We start from the raw sequence: 13,500 nt of genomic DNA on the forward strand, positions 1-13,500 counted from the left end.
AGGGCCCAAAGAGTGCTTCTCAGATACTAGTAACGTCCCGTTTCTTGATCTGAATGCTGATTTCATGGACAGGTTCAATTTGGGAAAAGTCAGCATGTTTATAATTATGGTTTGTGCACTATTTTGTATTACGTTCCCATTCCACTGAAATGTCCTCTGGCTTTTTCTCTGCAGCTCCGCTCCTCAGCACCTGGGGAGTACCACCAGGTTATGAAGAACCTGCAGGCCCACTACGAAGACTTTCTGCAGGAGAGCCGTGACTCAGCGCTGTTCTCAGTGGCTGATCGTCTGCGCTTGGAAGAGGAGGTGGAGGCTTGTAAAACCCACTTCCAGCACCTGATGAAGTCCATGGAGAATGGTGTGTGCCTTGGGAAGAGGGAGAGGAAAGTGGAATGGGAGCCCTGAAGGGTGTTGCTGGACCCTTCATATACTCTAGACAACATCATCACCACCTTTTTACCACTTGAGTTGCTAAAAAACTTGAGATAGAGAAAAACTTGTAGAGATGAATTCTCAAAATGAGATCATGGAAGAAGAGGCCATATTTCATTCATTATTGCTTATCAACCTATCACATTTTCCTGTGGAAATTACGTGTTTGGATCCTTAAAGGGTAGTATATAATGCAGGGAGTTTGGGAACAGGCAGAAGGTTCCCCACATAAGGCCTTGCTTTCATTCATGGAATATCAGGTCTGCTGGAACCAGTGTTGTTCTCAGGTTTGCTGATCTCTGTTGTCCTGCTTAATGGTCTTCTGTGCTTGTGCATTCACAGAGGACAAAGAGGAAACTGTGGCCAAGATGTACATTTCAGAGCTGAAGAATATCCGGCTGCGCCTGGAGGACTGTGAACAGAGGCTAATCAAACGAATTCAATCCCCTGCCAGCTCTAGGACTGACAGAGATGCCCGGCAGGACAGTGCATTAAGGATCGCAGAGCAAGAGGTAAGCCCTAAGAGCAGCGGGTGCTGGATGCAGAGTAAACAGTTTCAGAATGAATTGGAGGGCAAGAGAGTCTGGATCCTAAGGAATAAGGCAGCAGGCTCATGGCAATCCTACTCCAGAATTCTTCCCTGAAGCCTGTAAATGCCTTTCACCCATGGAAAAGCTCCCAGGATATTGCTGAATGTTGATTAGTTTCCTCCACAGTTGGGAAGGCAGACACTGGCAAATTGTTCTCAGCGCTGCTTTTGGACTACATATTTTAAGACTACTTAGTAGAGATGCTGCTCTCTGCTCTCTCCCTTATATGTATTGACGTGTATTATATTCTGTGACACTGTTACTGTCAGTCACATGACTCCAAAAATAGTAAGGAAAGACTCAGATTCTACTATGGCTCTGGTACACACTTCTCTGTGACTGAGCAAATTCTCTTCCTTAGTTTCCTTTCTTATAAAATGGAGATAGTAATATATGAGTCACACAAGTTGTTTTGAAAATTAAGTGATATAGTACATATCATGAGCTTCCTGGAAAAGTAGAATGCTGTAAAAATGTGGGGTTGTATTCTTGACATAAAAGCAGCAAAGATTAATTGCTTTATTAAGTTCTCGTGGGCATGCAAAGAAGGTAAGCCAAAGCTCCTTGCTTTGGGCTCCTAGTGTAAAGAAGAAGAAAAGGTTAAAGTTACAGTTAGAGACTTCAAGTATAAGAGATGTCATAAGATAGTACCTAGTGTACTTCCAGATTGCCAAGCAAACATTGCTGTAGGAATGTGGAGTGTTACTGGAACATTTCTACTTGGGGTGTGATGAGGGAGCTCTATGAAGAATGTTAGATTTGATCTGGGAGCTTAAAGGAAATGGAAAGCAATGCCTAATGAGGAGTGAGTTTTCTCAACTTGAGAAATTTCTCAGTAATTCCTAAGCCTGAAGAAGAGGATGTGAGCCCAGTATAATTTCTTTTGGTCAAGAAGGATCTAATATGTCTGTGTGAGGCATGTCATATGTACCTGCAATTCTCATATTAAAGTGTTTTTACTCTTCTGTAGTCATGCAAAATAGGACAGTCAAAGAAATACAGGTTAATATTGAGCTCTTCTAAAGGACCTTTTTTAAAAAAAAAAATTATTTTGGAATAGATTCAGATATAGAGAAAAGTTTTTATTCTCATATAACCGTCACCTAGATTCCATAAATGTTAACATTTTTCTACATTTGCTTTATCATTTTTTCTACATATGTATACAATATTGATAATAATCTTTTTTTTTTTTGAGAGTAAGTTCCAAACATGGTGCTCCTTTACCCTGTATAGTTCAATGTGCATTTCCAAAATCAAGGATAGTCTCACATAACCATGGGACAGTGATTAAAATCAGGAAGTGAATATTGGTATAATACTGTTATCCAAGACCTTAATTGAAATTTCTTCAGTTGACCTAATAAATGCCTTTTTGAGTAGTACCCCCACTCCCATAATTCCCCCCCCCAAAAAAGAATATTTTGGTGTAGGATTCAGTGCAGTATCCCACATTGCATTTAGTTGCTGTGTCTCTTTAGATTTCTTAACCTGAAACAATTTCTTGATTTTTCATCATCTGTCATGACCTTAATACTTTTGCAGAGTGCAGCCCATTTATTTTATAGAATGTCCCCCTATTTGTGTTTATCTAAGGCTTGTTCAAGATTAAATACAGGTTACACATTTTTGGCAGGAATACCATAGAAGTGATAGTATGTCCTTGGTGCATCCTATCAGGAGGCATGTGATGTTGATTTGTCCCATTACTGGTGATAGCTTTTATCACTTGTTGCTATTTTCCTCATTGTGATTACTAAGTATCTTGTGAGGGGATACTTTGAGACTATGTAAATATCCTGTTTTACATCAAACTTTCACCAAACTGTTATAGTATCTATTGTTGATTCTTTTTTTTTTTTGATTTTTTTAAATAAATCTTTATTGGAGTATAATTGCTTCACAACACTGTGTTAGTTTCTGTTGTACAACAAAGTGAATCAGCCATATGCATACATACATCCCCATATCCCCTCCCTCTTGAGCCTCCCTCTGTCCCTCTCTATCTCACCCCTCTAGGTCATTGCAAGCACCGAGCTGATCTCCCTGCCCTATGCTGCTTCTTCCCAGTAGCTAACTATTTTACATTTGGTAGTGTATATATGTCTATACTAGATACTACTCTCACTTCGCTGCAGCTTCCCCCTCCCCCACCGTGTCCTCAAGTCCATTCTCTATGTCTCTGTCTTCATTCCTGCTCTGCTAGCAGGTTCATCCTGCCCTGCTACTAGGTTTTTTTTTTTTTTTTAGATTCCATATATATGTGTTAGCATATGGCATTTGTTTTTCTCTTGCTGACTTACTCCCCTCTGTATGACAGACTCTAGGTCCATCCACCTCACTACAAATAACTCAGTTTCGTTTCTTTTTATGGCTGAGTCATATTCCATTGTATATATGTGTCACATCTTTATCCATTCATCTGTCAGATGGACATTTAGGTGGTTTCCATGTCCTGGCTGTCGTAAATAGTGCTGCAATAAACATTGTGGTACAATGTCTCTTTTTTAAAAAATTAATAAATTAATTTATTTATTTTTGGCTGTATTGGGTCCCCGTTTCTGTGTGAGGGCTTTCTCTAGTTGCGGCAAGCGGAGGCCACTCTTCGTCGCGGTGCGTGGGCCTCTCACTATCACAGCCTCTCTTGCTGCAGAGTACAGGCTCCAGATGTGCAGGCTCAGTAGTTGTGGCTCACGGGCCCGGCTGCTCCATGGCACGCGGAATCTTCCCAGACCAGGGCTCGAACCCATGTCCCCTGCATTGGCAGGCAGACCCCCAACCACTGCGCCACTAGGGAAGCCCACAATGTCTCTTTTTGAATTATGGTTTCTCAGGGTATATGCCTGTGTGGGATTGCTGGGCCATATATTAGTTCTATTTTTAGTTTTTAAAGGAACCTCCATACTGTTCTCCATAGTGGTTGTATCAGTTTACATTTCCACCAACAGTGCATGAGGCTTCCCTTTTCACCACACCCTTTCCAGCATTTATTGTTTCTAGATTTTTTGATAATGGCCATTCTGACTGGTGTGAGGTGATAACCTCAATTGTAGTTTTGATTTGCATTTCTCTAATAATTAGTGATGTTGAGCATCTTTTCATGTGCCTCCTGGTCATCTGGACGTCTTCTTTGGTGAAATGTCTATTTAGGTCTTCCACCCATTTTTTAATTGAATTGTTTGTTTTTTTTGATATTGAGCTCCATGAGCTGTTTGTATATTTTGGAGATTAATCCTTTGTCTGTTGTTTCACTTGCAAATACTTTCTCCCATTCTGAGGATTGTCTTTTTGTCTTGTTTATGGTTTCCTTTGCTGTGCAAAAGCTTTTAAGTTTTATTAGGTCTCATTTGTTTATTTTTGTTCTTATTTCCATTTCTCTAGGAGGTGGGTCAGAAAAGATCTTGCTGTGGTTTGTGTCAAAGAGTGTTTTTCCTATGGTTTCCTCTAAGAGTTTTATAGTGTCTGGTCTTACATTTATTCTTTAATCCATTTGGAGTTTATTTTTGTGTATGGTGTTAGGTAGTGTTCTAATTTCATTCTTTTACATGTAGCTGTCCACTTTTCCCAGCAGCACTTAATAAAGAGGCTGTCTTTTCTCCATTGTATGTTCTTGCCTCCTTTGTTGTAAATTAGGTGACCATATGTGTGTGGGTTTATCTCTGGGCTTTCTATCCTGTACCGATGATCTATATGTTTTTGTGGCAGTACCATACTGTCTTGATTACTGTAGCTTTGTAGTATAGTTTGAAGTCAGGGAGCCTGATTCCTCCGGCTCTGTTTTTCTTTCTCAAGATTGCTTTGGCTATTCAGGGTCTTTTATGTTTCCATATGAATTGTAAAATTTTTTGTTCTAATTCTATGAAGAATGCCATTGGTAGTTTGATAGGGATTGCATTGACTCTGTAGATTGCTTTGGGTGGTATAGTCATTTTCACAATGTTGATTCTTCCAATCCAAGAACATGGTATGTTTCTCCATCTCTTTATGTCATCTTTGATTTCCTTCATCAGTGTTTTATAGTTTTCTGAGTACAGATCTTTTGCCTCCTTAGGTAGGTTTATTCCTAGGTATTTTATTCGTTTTGTTGTGAGGGTGAATGGAATTGTTTCCTTAATTTCTCTTTCTGATTTTTCATTTTTAGTATATCAGAATGCAAGAGATTTCTGTGCATTAATTTTGTATCCTGCAACCTTAACAAATTCATTGATTAGTTCTGGTAGTTTTCTGACCAAATTAATTATTAGTATGACTTTTGCCAAAAGGTGATTTTCTAATTCTGTCATTCCTTTTACATTTAAAATTTTCCATTCTATCAAAAGCGATGCGGTTGCCTCCCCCGTTCCCTCCTTTCTTCCTTTGTTATGTCAGTATGAACTTATGGATTCTTATTTTAATTCAGTGGTTTGTATAATAATTTGCTACTGTCTTTATTTTGATGTTCAAAATTTCCCAAATTCAGCCATTGGGAGCCCCTTCAAGCTGGGTCCTACGTCATTTTTTTTTTTTTTTTTAAGATGTTGGGGGTAGGAGTTTTAGTAATTTATTCATTTATTTTTGCTGTGTTGGGTCTTTGTTTCTGTGCGAGGGCTTTCTTTAGTTGTGGCAAGCGGGGGCCACTCATCATCGCGGTGTGTGGGCCTCTGACTATCGCAGCCTCTCTTCTTGTGGAGCACAGGCTCCAGACGCGCAGGCTCAGTAGTTGTGGCTCATGGGCCTAGTTGCTCAGCGGCATGTAGGATCCTCCCAGACTAGGACTCGAACCCATATCCCTGCATTAGCAGGCAGATTCTCAACCACTGTGCCACCAGGGAAGCCCCTATGTCATTTTAACATGCCCTTATCATTCTTTGAGTGCTTTCTTATTTCTCAATAAAACAGGATATTCTGGGTTCCTCTTGCCTTTACCAACCCCAACCCTGGAATCAGCGTCTCTTCTAGGAATCTTGCTTCCTTTAGGTTCCTTTATTTAGAAACCAAGGTCAGGTGCTGAGTGTGCTCATTTTTATTGGCGTGTCCACTTCTAGGCCTGCTTAGCAGATAGAGCATACAAGTGATCACAAATTCATGTATCTGTTTCCATCCAGTTCCAAACCAGTACCTCAGGGCTTATTCTGTTCTTTCCTTTTTCCAAATACGTAACTCCCCCAAGAATAAAAAACCTCCTTCACATTATCCACAGTACATTTATTTATTGCTCAGTTCTAACATGTACAGATAATGGTTTCAGAACTGCTAACTCATAGTATTACAAAAAGCAAACCTACTAACTAGAGTTTAATGTAATTCTTTTTGTGTTTATCCTGAAGGTATGTTTGTAGTCAATTCTGTGTTCAGAAGTTACTTGTCTGTATTCTTTCCCCAGCTCCCCCTGCATTGCTGTTTTCTAGTTGATTCCATCATTCTCCTATATATGGCATTTGGTTTGTTTCCAATATTTTGCTCTTATGAACAAGGACTTCTTTTTAACTTCTTTGTTCAATTCTTTCTCTGTGTTTGTTGTGTGTCTTGTTCCTGACAGCACACCCAGGAGGATTTGCAGCTACTGAGGTCAGACTTGGATGCTGTTTCCACGAAATGCAGCAGCTTTCTCCATCAGTCCCCATCTGGTTCGAGTGTCCCAACTCTGCGCTCAGAACTCAGTCTGCTGGTGGAGAAAATGGAGCATGTGTATGGTCTCTCCACTGTCTATTTGAACAAGTGAGTGAGCTGAGAATTCGGGTCCAGAGGGCAGAATTTTCGATTCAGATGGAAAAAAAAGTGCCTGGAATGTTTCATGAACAGTTCAGGGAGAGTGCACCCATAAAAAGAGCTTGTACCCATAAAAAGAGACCTTGGCTTTAGTTTCAAATAACAGGGAGTGGGTTCATTTGGTCTGCAATGAACAAATGCCAGGAATACAGAAGGGGAGTTGATTTACAGTTTTAGGTCTTTTTTTTTGTTTTGTTTTGTTTTGTTTTTTTGTTTTAGGACTATTTTGAACCACATTTCTTTTTTTTTTTTTTTTTTTTTTTTTTGCGGTATGTGGGCCTCTCACTGTTGCGGCCTCTCCCATGGCGGAGCACAGGCTCCAGATGTGCAGGCTCAGCGGCCATGGCTCACGGGCCCAGCCGCTCTGCGGCATGTGGGATCTTCCCGGACTGGGGCACGAACCCGTGTCCCCTGCATCGGCAGGCGGACTCTCAACCACTGCGCCACCAAGGAAGCCCTTGAACCACATTTCTGATTGATTAGATACCTCTTTTGAAAAAGGAAAAGGACAGTAAAGAAAGAAAAATTTTCATCTAAACTAAATACTAGGCTTTGAGGGTCTTCCCTCTACCCACCCATCCCTGTCCATGACCTTGAGAAGCAAGATCTTAGAGTCTTCATGATATTGAGTGGATTTCTGGCCTCATGCCTTTTTTCCCATGAGACCACCGTGTGTGTGTGTGTGTGTGTGTGTGTATGTGTGTGTCCCAGTGGCACCCAGAACTTCATTTTGTGTGTGTGTGTGGGTGTGTGTGTGTGTGTGTGTGGTACGCGGGCCTCTCACTGCTGTGGCCTCTCCCGTTGTGGAGCACAGGCTCCGGACGCACAGGCTCAGCGGCTATGGCTTATGGGCCCAGCCACTCTGCGGCATGTGGGATCTTCCTGGACCGCACGACCCCATGTCCCCTGCATCGGCAGGTGGACTCTCAACCACTGTGCCACCAAGGAAGCCCCAGAACTTCATTTTTAATTGGCTTAAATTGGCGGCACTACACCATGCTTTCTTGTTTTTATGAAACCCTGTCATTATTTAGTAACGGCGAAGTTGATCTTTTTTCTATATCTTTTTTTTTTTTTTTTTTTTTTTTTTTTTCCGGTACGCGGGCCTCTCACTGTTGTGGCCTCTCCCGTTGCGGAGCACAGGCTCCGGACGCGCAGGCTCAGCGGCCATGGCTCACGGGCCCAGCCGCTCCAAGGCATGTGGGATCTTCCCGGACTGGGGCACGAACCCGCGTCCCCTGCATCGGCAGGCGGACTCTCAACCACTGCGCCACCAGGAAAGCCCTGATCTTTTTTTTAAATAAATTTATTATTTATTTATTTTGTGCTGCATTGGGTCTTCGTTGCTGCGCACGGGTGTTCTCTGGTTGCAGCCAGCAGGGGCTACTCTTCGTTGTGGAGTGCCGGCTTCTCACTGCGGTGGCTTCTCTTGTTGTGGAACATGGGCTCTAGGCGTGGGCTTCAGTAGTTGTGACTCGTGGGCTCTAGAGCGCAGGCTCAGTAGTTGTGGCGCACGGGCTTAGTTGTTCCGCGGCATGTGGGATCTTCCCGGACCAGGGCTCGAACCCGTGTCGCCTGCATTGGCAGGCGGATTCTTAACCACTGTGCCACCAAGGAAGCCTGCGAAGTTGATTTTGACAGTTACGTTTGGTGAATCTCTCTGTAGTGCTCCAGGTCTGTAGCTCAGCTTTTAAAATGTGTATATTAATGGAAGTGATTTTATCCTCACAGGCTAAAGACAATCAGTGTTATAGTGCGTAGCATCCAGGATGCTGAACTCTTAGTCAAAGGTTATGAAATCAAGCTGAGTCAAGAAGAAGCAGTACCAGCAGATCTCTCAGCTCTGGAGTCCCATCGGTCTACGTTACAGGTTGGTTGTTCTCAGTTCTTAGGTTGACTTAACATATCCATAGCTTGGGGTTAGCAGAGAAATGCAGTTTTGGATGGCATGACACTGATGTAAGTTTGCATTTGAATTAGGCAGAATATCATACTTAATATCTTTTGATGTGGGTCCAAAGAAGAAAGGATTGAGAAATATGTCTAGCTAGAAAGGGGAGATAAAGGAATATGCTTCTCTTATTTATTTCTTCCTATTTCTCCACAGTAAAGTCATAGTTTAATTGGATATAATCAGTGGTTGTGCTGTAAGTTTGTAAATCACTTAGCTGTTATCTCCTTTGATTCTCACAAGCAACTCTGTGAGGTAGATAGAGAAGGGATTTTTATCTCTATTTACATATAGAATACCAAGATTCAGATTGGCTAAGTGACTTATCATGGTTTCATAGCTTATAAGCGGTAGAGCCAGGTTTCAGACACAAGTTCTTTGCACATTTTCTGTACTCTACTGACTGACCAGTTTGCATGAGGACTGTGGAGGCATTTCTGGCACAAACAGCATAGAGTCTAGGTTCCAAACCACAGATGTAATATGGAGCTGGTTGTAGACAACGTCCTTGTTTTTTACCTTAGTCTGAGTCCTTTTTTAGCGTGGAATATATTGAACCTGTTGCTGTGCTTGTGTTTTTATAGCACTGGCTCAGTGATGCGAAGGACAAGAATTCAGTGTTTTCAGTCCTGGATGAGGAAATTGCGAACGCCAAGGTGGTGGCAGAGCAGCTGAGTCGTCTGACCCCAGAGCGAAACTTGGATTTGGAACGCTATCAGGAGAAGGGCTCCCAGCTGCAGGAGCGTTGGCACCGGGTCATTGCCCAGCTCGACACCCGGTAAGTGGTGGCCCCACCCTTTTCTTCTCTTAGGGTTCAGGAACCAGGTTTTAAACAAAAATAGAGTTATTTCTGTGTATGCTTGTTTAAAGGCAGGAATTGATAGGGAGGGGTAGAAATTAAGTGACAGTATACCTTCTGGACAACGTAAGTGCCGGGAGGTTGGGACCACCAACCCCAAAGCAGTCCTGAGGCTTACTTTTGGGGCGCAGTGATGGTCCTATTAGCAGTGCTTCTCCTGTGTCCCTGGTCTTAACCCATTTAAGCCATGATGACAGTGGGTGTCTTAGAATATAGACTGGAAAGGTGACTTAATGATCTTTTCTCAAGGACAAAACCTGAGTTCTAGCTCTTGTTTTACCAGCTTTGAATCTTTTTTTTTTTTTTGGCCGCGCTGCACGTCATGCGGGATCTTAGTTCCCCGACCAGGGATTGAACCTGTGCCCCTTTACAGTGGAAGTGCAGAGTCTCAACCACTGCCATGCCGGGGAAGTCCCTAGCTTTGAACCTTAATATGAGTTATTATTTGTAGTGGGGCTTTGTAGAATTTCTTGCTTCCTTTTCATTTGCTGATTTAGCGGGTTTTATCTGTTATTTGAAGTCCTGCTTTTGATGACTGATTTGAGTAGCAAAGATAGGAAACTACCTATCTGAGACTAGGCTAGTTAGGAAAATATATAGGAAGTGGGGTTATAGAGACTCAAATAAGCTTGGACTGATTCTCTATAATTGAATTACTATCCCAAGGCTAGTTAGACTAACAGTAGTGGTATAGGAAGCTGTTACTGTAATTAACAGTTAATTACTACTATTTTTTACCCACTCCACCCCTACTTTTCTCCCCAAGAAACTACAGTGATTCATAAATCATAGCTGGAGTACTCTGACAGGTACTCTGTCATCAGGAGACAAAAGTGTACAGGCAGTACTACCTTATTGGCAACGTGGTAATCCTTGGCAACATAGGTGAAAAATTTGACAAGGATTATCATGGGATGCCAGGCCCCAAAGCCGATTCCAGGCCTAGCAGGGCACGACTGGCTTCTATTCACTTTTCACCCCATAGCGTAGTGGGTAAATGCATAGCTCCCACTCAGTGCTGCATTGCTCTTTCCTCAAAATAAAGATGTATCCTCTGTAGTTAAGCCCAACTGGGCTTGGAGGGAATTGCCTCATTTACTTAATTGTATTTATACCAAGATAACTGATAGCAGTTTCCCTTTGCTTCTGTAGCCAATCTGAGCTAGAAAGTATCCAGGAAGTTCTGGGAGATTACCGAGCCTGCCATGGAACTCTCATCAATTGGATTGAGGAAACCACCGCCCAGCAGGAAATGATGAAGCCAGGCCAGGCTGAGGACAGCAGAGTGCTATCCGAGCAGCTCAGCCAGCAGACGGTGGGTGTGGCCGTAGCCGAGTGGAAGTTGCACGGGGGAAGCTAGCTCATCATAAAGAAGATGATATGCTAGCAATTAGCTTCCCTCCAATGTTAAGACATTCTGAGCTCCTTCTGAAAAGGGTTTAAGCAGGATGGGCTCTAGGTACTGGTTTTGCATTTAGGCCAGGTAACCTGTAAGGCCCCTTCCAGTCCTGAGTTTCTGTGAGTATATATTGAAAGCGCTAGATGGGCAGAGTAGAATTATCTTGCTTTATTTCGTTTCTTGATATTACATTTTGTTTTGCTAGGATTAGAATATAGGGGAATGAAAACCCAGGGAAAGCTATGAGTGGAAGAAAATTATTTCATTCAAAGCAGTTTTTATTTGTTGGTATTTTGGGTTTTTTTGGGGTTTTTTTTTGGCTCCCTCACTCATTATGAGAACTTGAGCAAATTACTTAGTCTCTTAGTATTCTACTTTCCTTAACAATAAAACAGACATAGTCCATTATTTGTTCAACTGCCCTCCCGAGGTTTTTGTAGTTAGGATTAGATGAAATGATACATGAAAATACTTAGAACAATGGTTTTCAAAGTGTGGACAACCAGAGTGGCAGCATCAGCATCACTTGGGAACGTGTTAGACATACGAGTTCTCACACCTGAACCCAAATCTCTCGAATCAGAAACTCTGGAGGTGGAACCCAGCAATCTATGCTTTATCCAGTGTTCTAGGTGATTCTGATGCAGTTAAGTTTTGAACATGGTAAATGCTCAGCTGTTTCAGTGATGATAATGACAATGATAAGGTTGTGATATTTTGGTTCCCAGGAGCTGTTTGCAGAAATCGAGAGAAATCAGACAAAACTGGACCAGTGTCAAAAATTTTCCCAGCAATACTCCACTATTGTAAAGGTAATGCTACCATATCCCAGAAGGAACGTAAATCGTCTCCAGCTTAGGAAGATCTGCATGTCACTATAGGTTTTGGTTTTGGACAAGTAAGCAGAGCTCTTCTCCTCCATCCTTAGGTTAATGCAGATGTGTGCTTCTCATGGCCACATATTTGGGGATGCTCAGAGAGGTACCAGACATCAGCTGAGATTTGAGGAGTCTCCATTTGGATGACCCACAGGCCTCTTAAACTTACCATGTGAAAAATAGAATGTTTGGGTTTTCTTCTCAAATATGCTTCTCACTATCTTGCATATCTCAGGAAATAGTGTCACCATTTTCCTAGCTGCTGAGGCAAAAAAAAAACCCAAGAGACATCCTTAACTCTTTTCTTTACCTTAAACTTTATGTTTAACAACAGTCTGGGAACAAGTTGCTTCATCTTCCAGTATGTCCCGGATCTGACTACCCGTCGCTGCCCCTCCCTCCCCCATTTTCCTGGTTCACATCTAAGTGAAGAATCTTCCATGGCCTGCTCCAGTACTCTGCGCTGCTCTCTTGCTTCTGCTCCTGCCCCCACAAGCTATTTTCCCACACAGTAGCCAGACTCACTTTTTAGGAACATACCACACATCACAGAACCTCAGACACCATCGATTATAAGCCACCTTATTTTATACACTACCCAAAAGGGAGAAACTCCAGCAATTATGCACATGTCAAGTAAGACATATTGCAAATTTTAGAGATACTAAAATGTGAGGGAAATGTGTACCTTACCATAGCTAAAACATGTATAGATTAGATCCTGTCACTCTTCTGCTCAGAACTGTCTCATGGCTTCATATCATACTTGTACTAAAATTTTAAATCCTTTTGTGATTTATGAGGTTATGCAAGATCTGGCTCCCCACTCCCTATTTCTCTGATAAGGTCTTTAAAAAAAAATTACCTGAGGGCTTCCCTGGTGGCGCAGTGGTTGAGAGTCCGCCTGCCAATGCAGGGGACACGGGTTCGTGCCCCGGTCCGGGAAGATCCCACATGCTGCGGAGCAGCTGGGCCCGTGAGCCATGGCCGCTGAGCCTGCACGTCCAGAACCTGTGCTTCGCAACGGGAGAGGCCACAACAGTGAGAGGCCCGCGTACCGCAAAAAAAAAAAAAAAAAAAAAAAAAATTACCTGAGATTCTCATATATTTATTTGTTTAACGTGTGCCTTCCCACGAGAATGTAAGTTCAAGGGGAGCAAGGTTTTTTCTGACAAGAACATAGTCAGTGCTCAACAAATAGTTTTTTAAATGAATACCTTTCTTCAGTTAATAACAGGAGACTTGGTGTCACAAAGAATTGAGTTCACATCCTAGCTTCACCATTTTCTAGGCTTAAGACTTTGAGCAAACACTTAGCGCCTCTGAGTTTCTGTTGCTATATCTACAAAATGTGAACAATAGCTACCTCATTTGTGATTGCAAAGTGTTTGCAAAGATTAAGTGAGATAATTTATACATAGGACAATGCCTCAAACTTAAAATACATTCAGTAAATGGTAGCACGTGTTTTTATTAATATTTTATTGATACTATTTTTTTTAATAGACTGCTTATGGAACTCATTCAGTATTTTCCTCCTGCCTAGAATTTTCAAAGTCGACAATAGAAAGCAAGACATTCTAGGCAAAAGGAACTGCATAATCAAAGGCACGGAGGAATAAAATCCAATGATTATATGAGGA

General features: G+C 42.0%; 1 protein-coding gene across 2 annotated transcripts in view; it reads left to right on the plus strand.

The window, feature by feature from the left end:
- MACF1 (microtubule actin crosslinking factor 1) overlaps positions 1 to 13,500 on the plus strand; it is a 341,765-nt gene that overhangs the window by 188,180 nt on the left and 140,085 nt on the right. For both annotated transcript variants that reach the window (XM_065881170.1, XM_065881162.1), the window contains 7 exons: positions 175 to 358; positions 775 to 944; positions 6,541 to 6,719; positions 8,502 to 8,640; positions 9,306 to 9,499; positions 10,733 to 10,895; positions 11,708 to 11,791. In XM_065881170.1, the coding sequence (XP_065737242.1) occupies positions 175 to 358; positions 775 to 944; positions 6,541 to 6,719; positions 8,502 to 8,640; positions 9,306 to 9,499; positions 10,733 to 10,895; positions 11,708 to 11,791 (1,113 nt within the window). The remainder of the gene's footprint in view (positions 1 to 174; positions 359 to 774; positions 945 to 6,540; positions 6,720 to 8,501; positions 8,641 to 9,305; positions 9,500 to 10,732; positions 10,896 to 11,707; positions 11,792 to 13,500) is intronic.

Source organism: Phocoena phocoena, chromosome 1 (genome assembly GCF_963924675.1).
Source record: "Phocoena phocoena chromosome 1, mPhoPho1.1, whole genome shotgun sequence".
Taxonomy (NCBI): domain Eukaryota; kingdom Metazoa; phylum Chordata; class Mammalia; order Artiodactyla; family Phocoenidae; genus Phocoena; species Phocoena phocoena.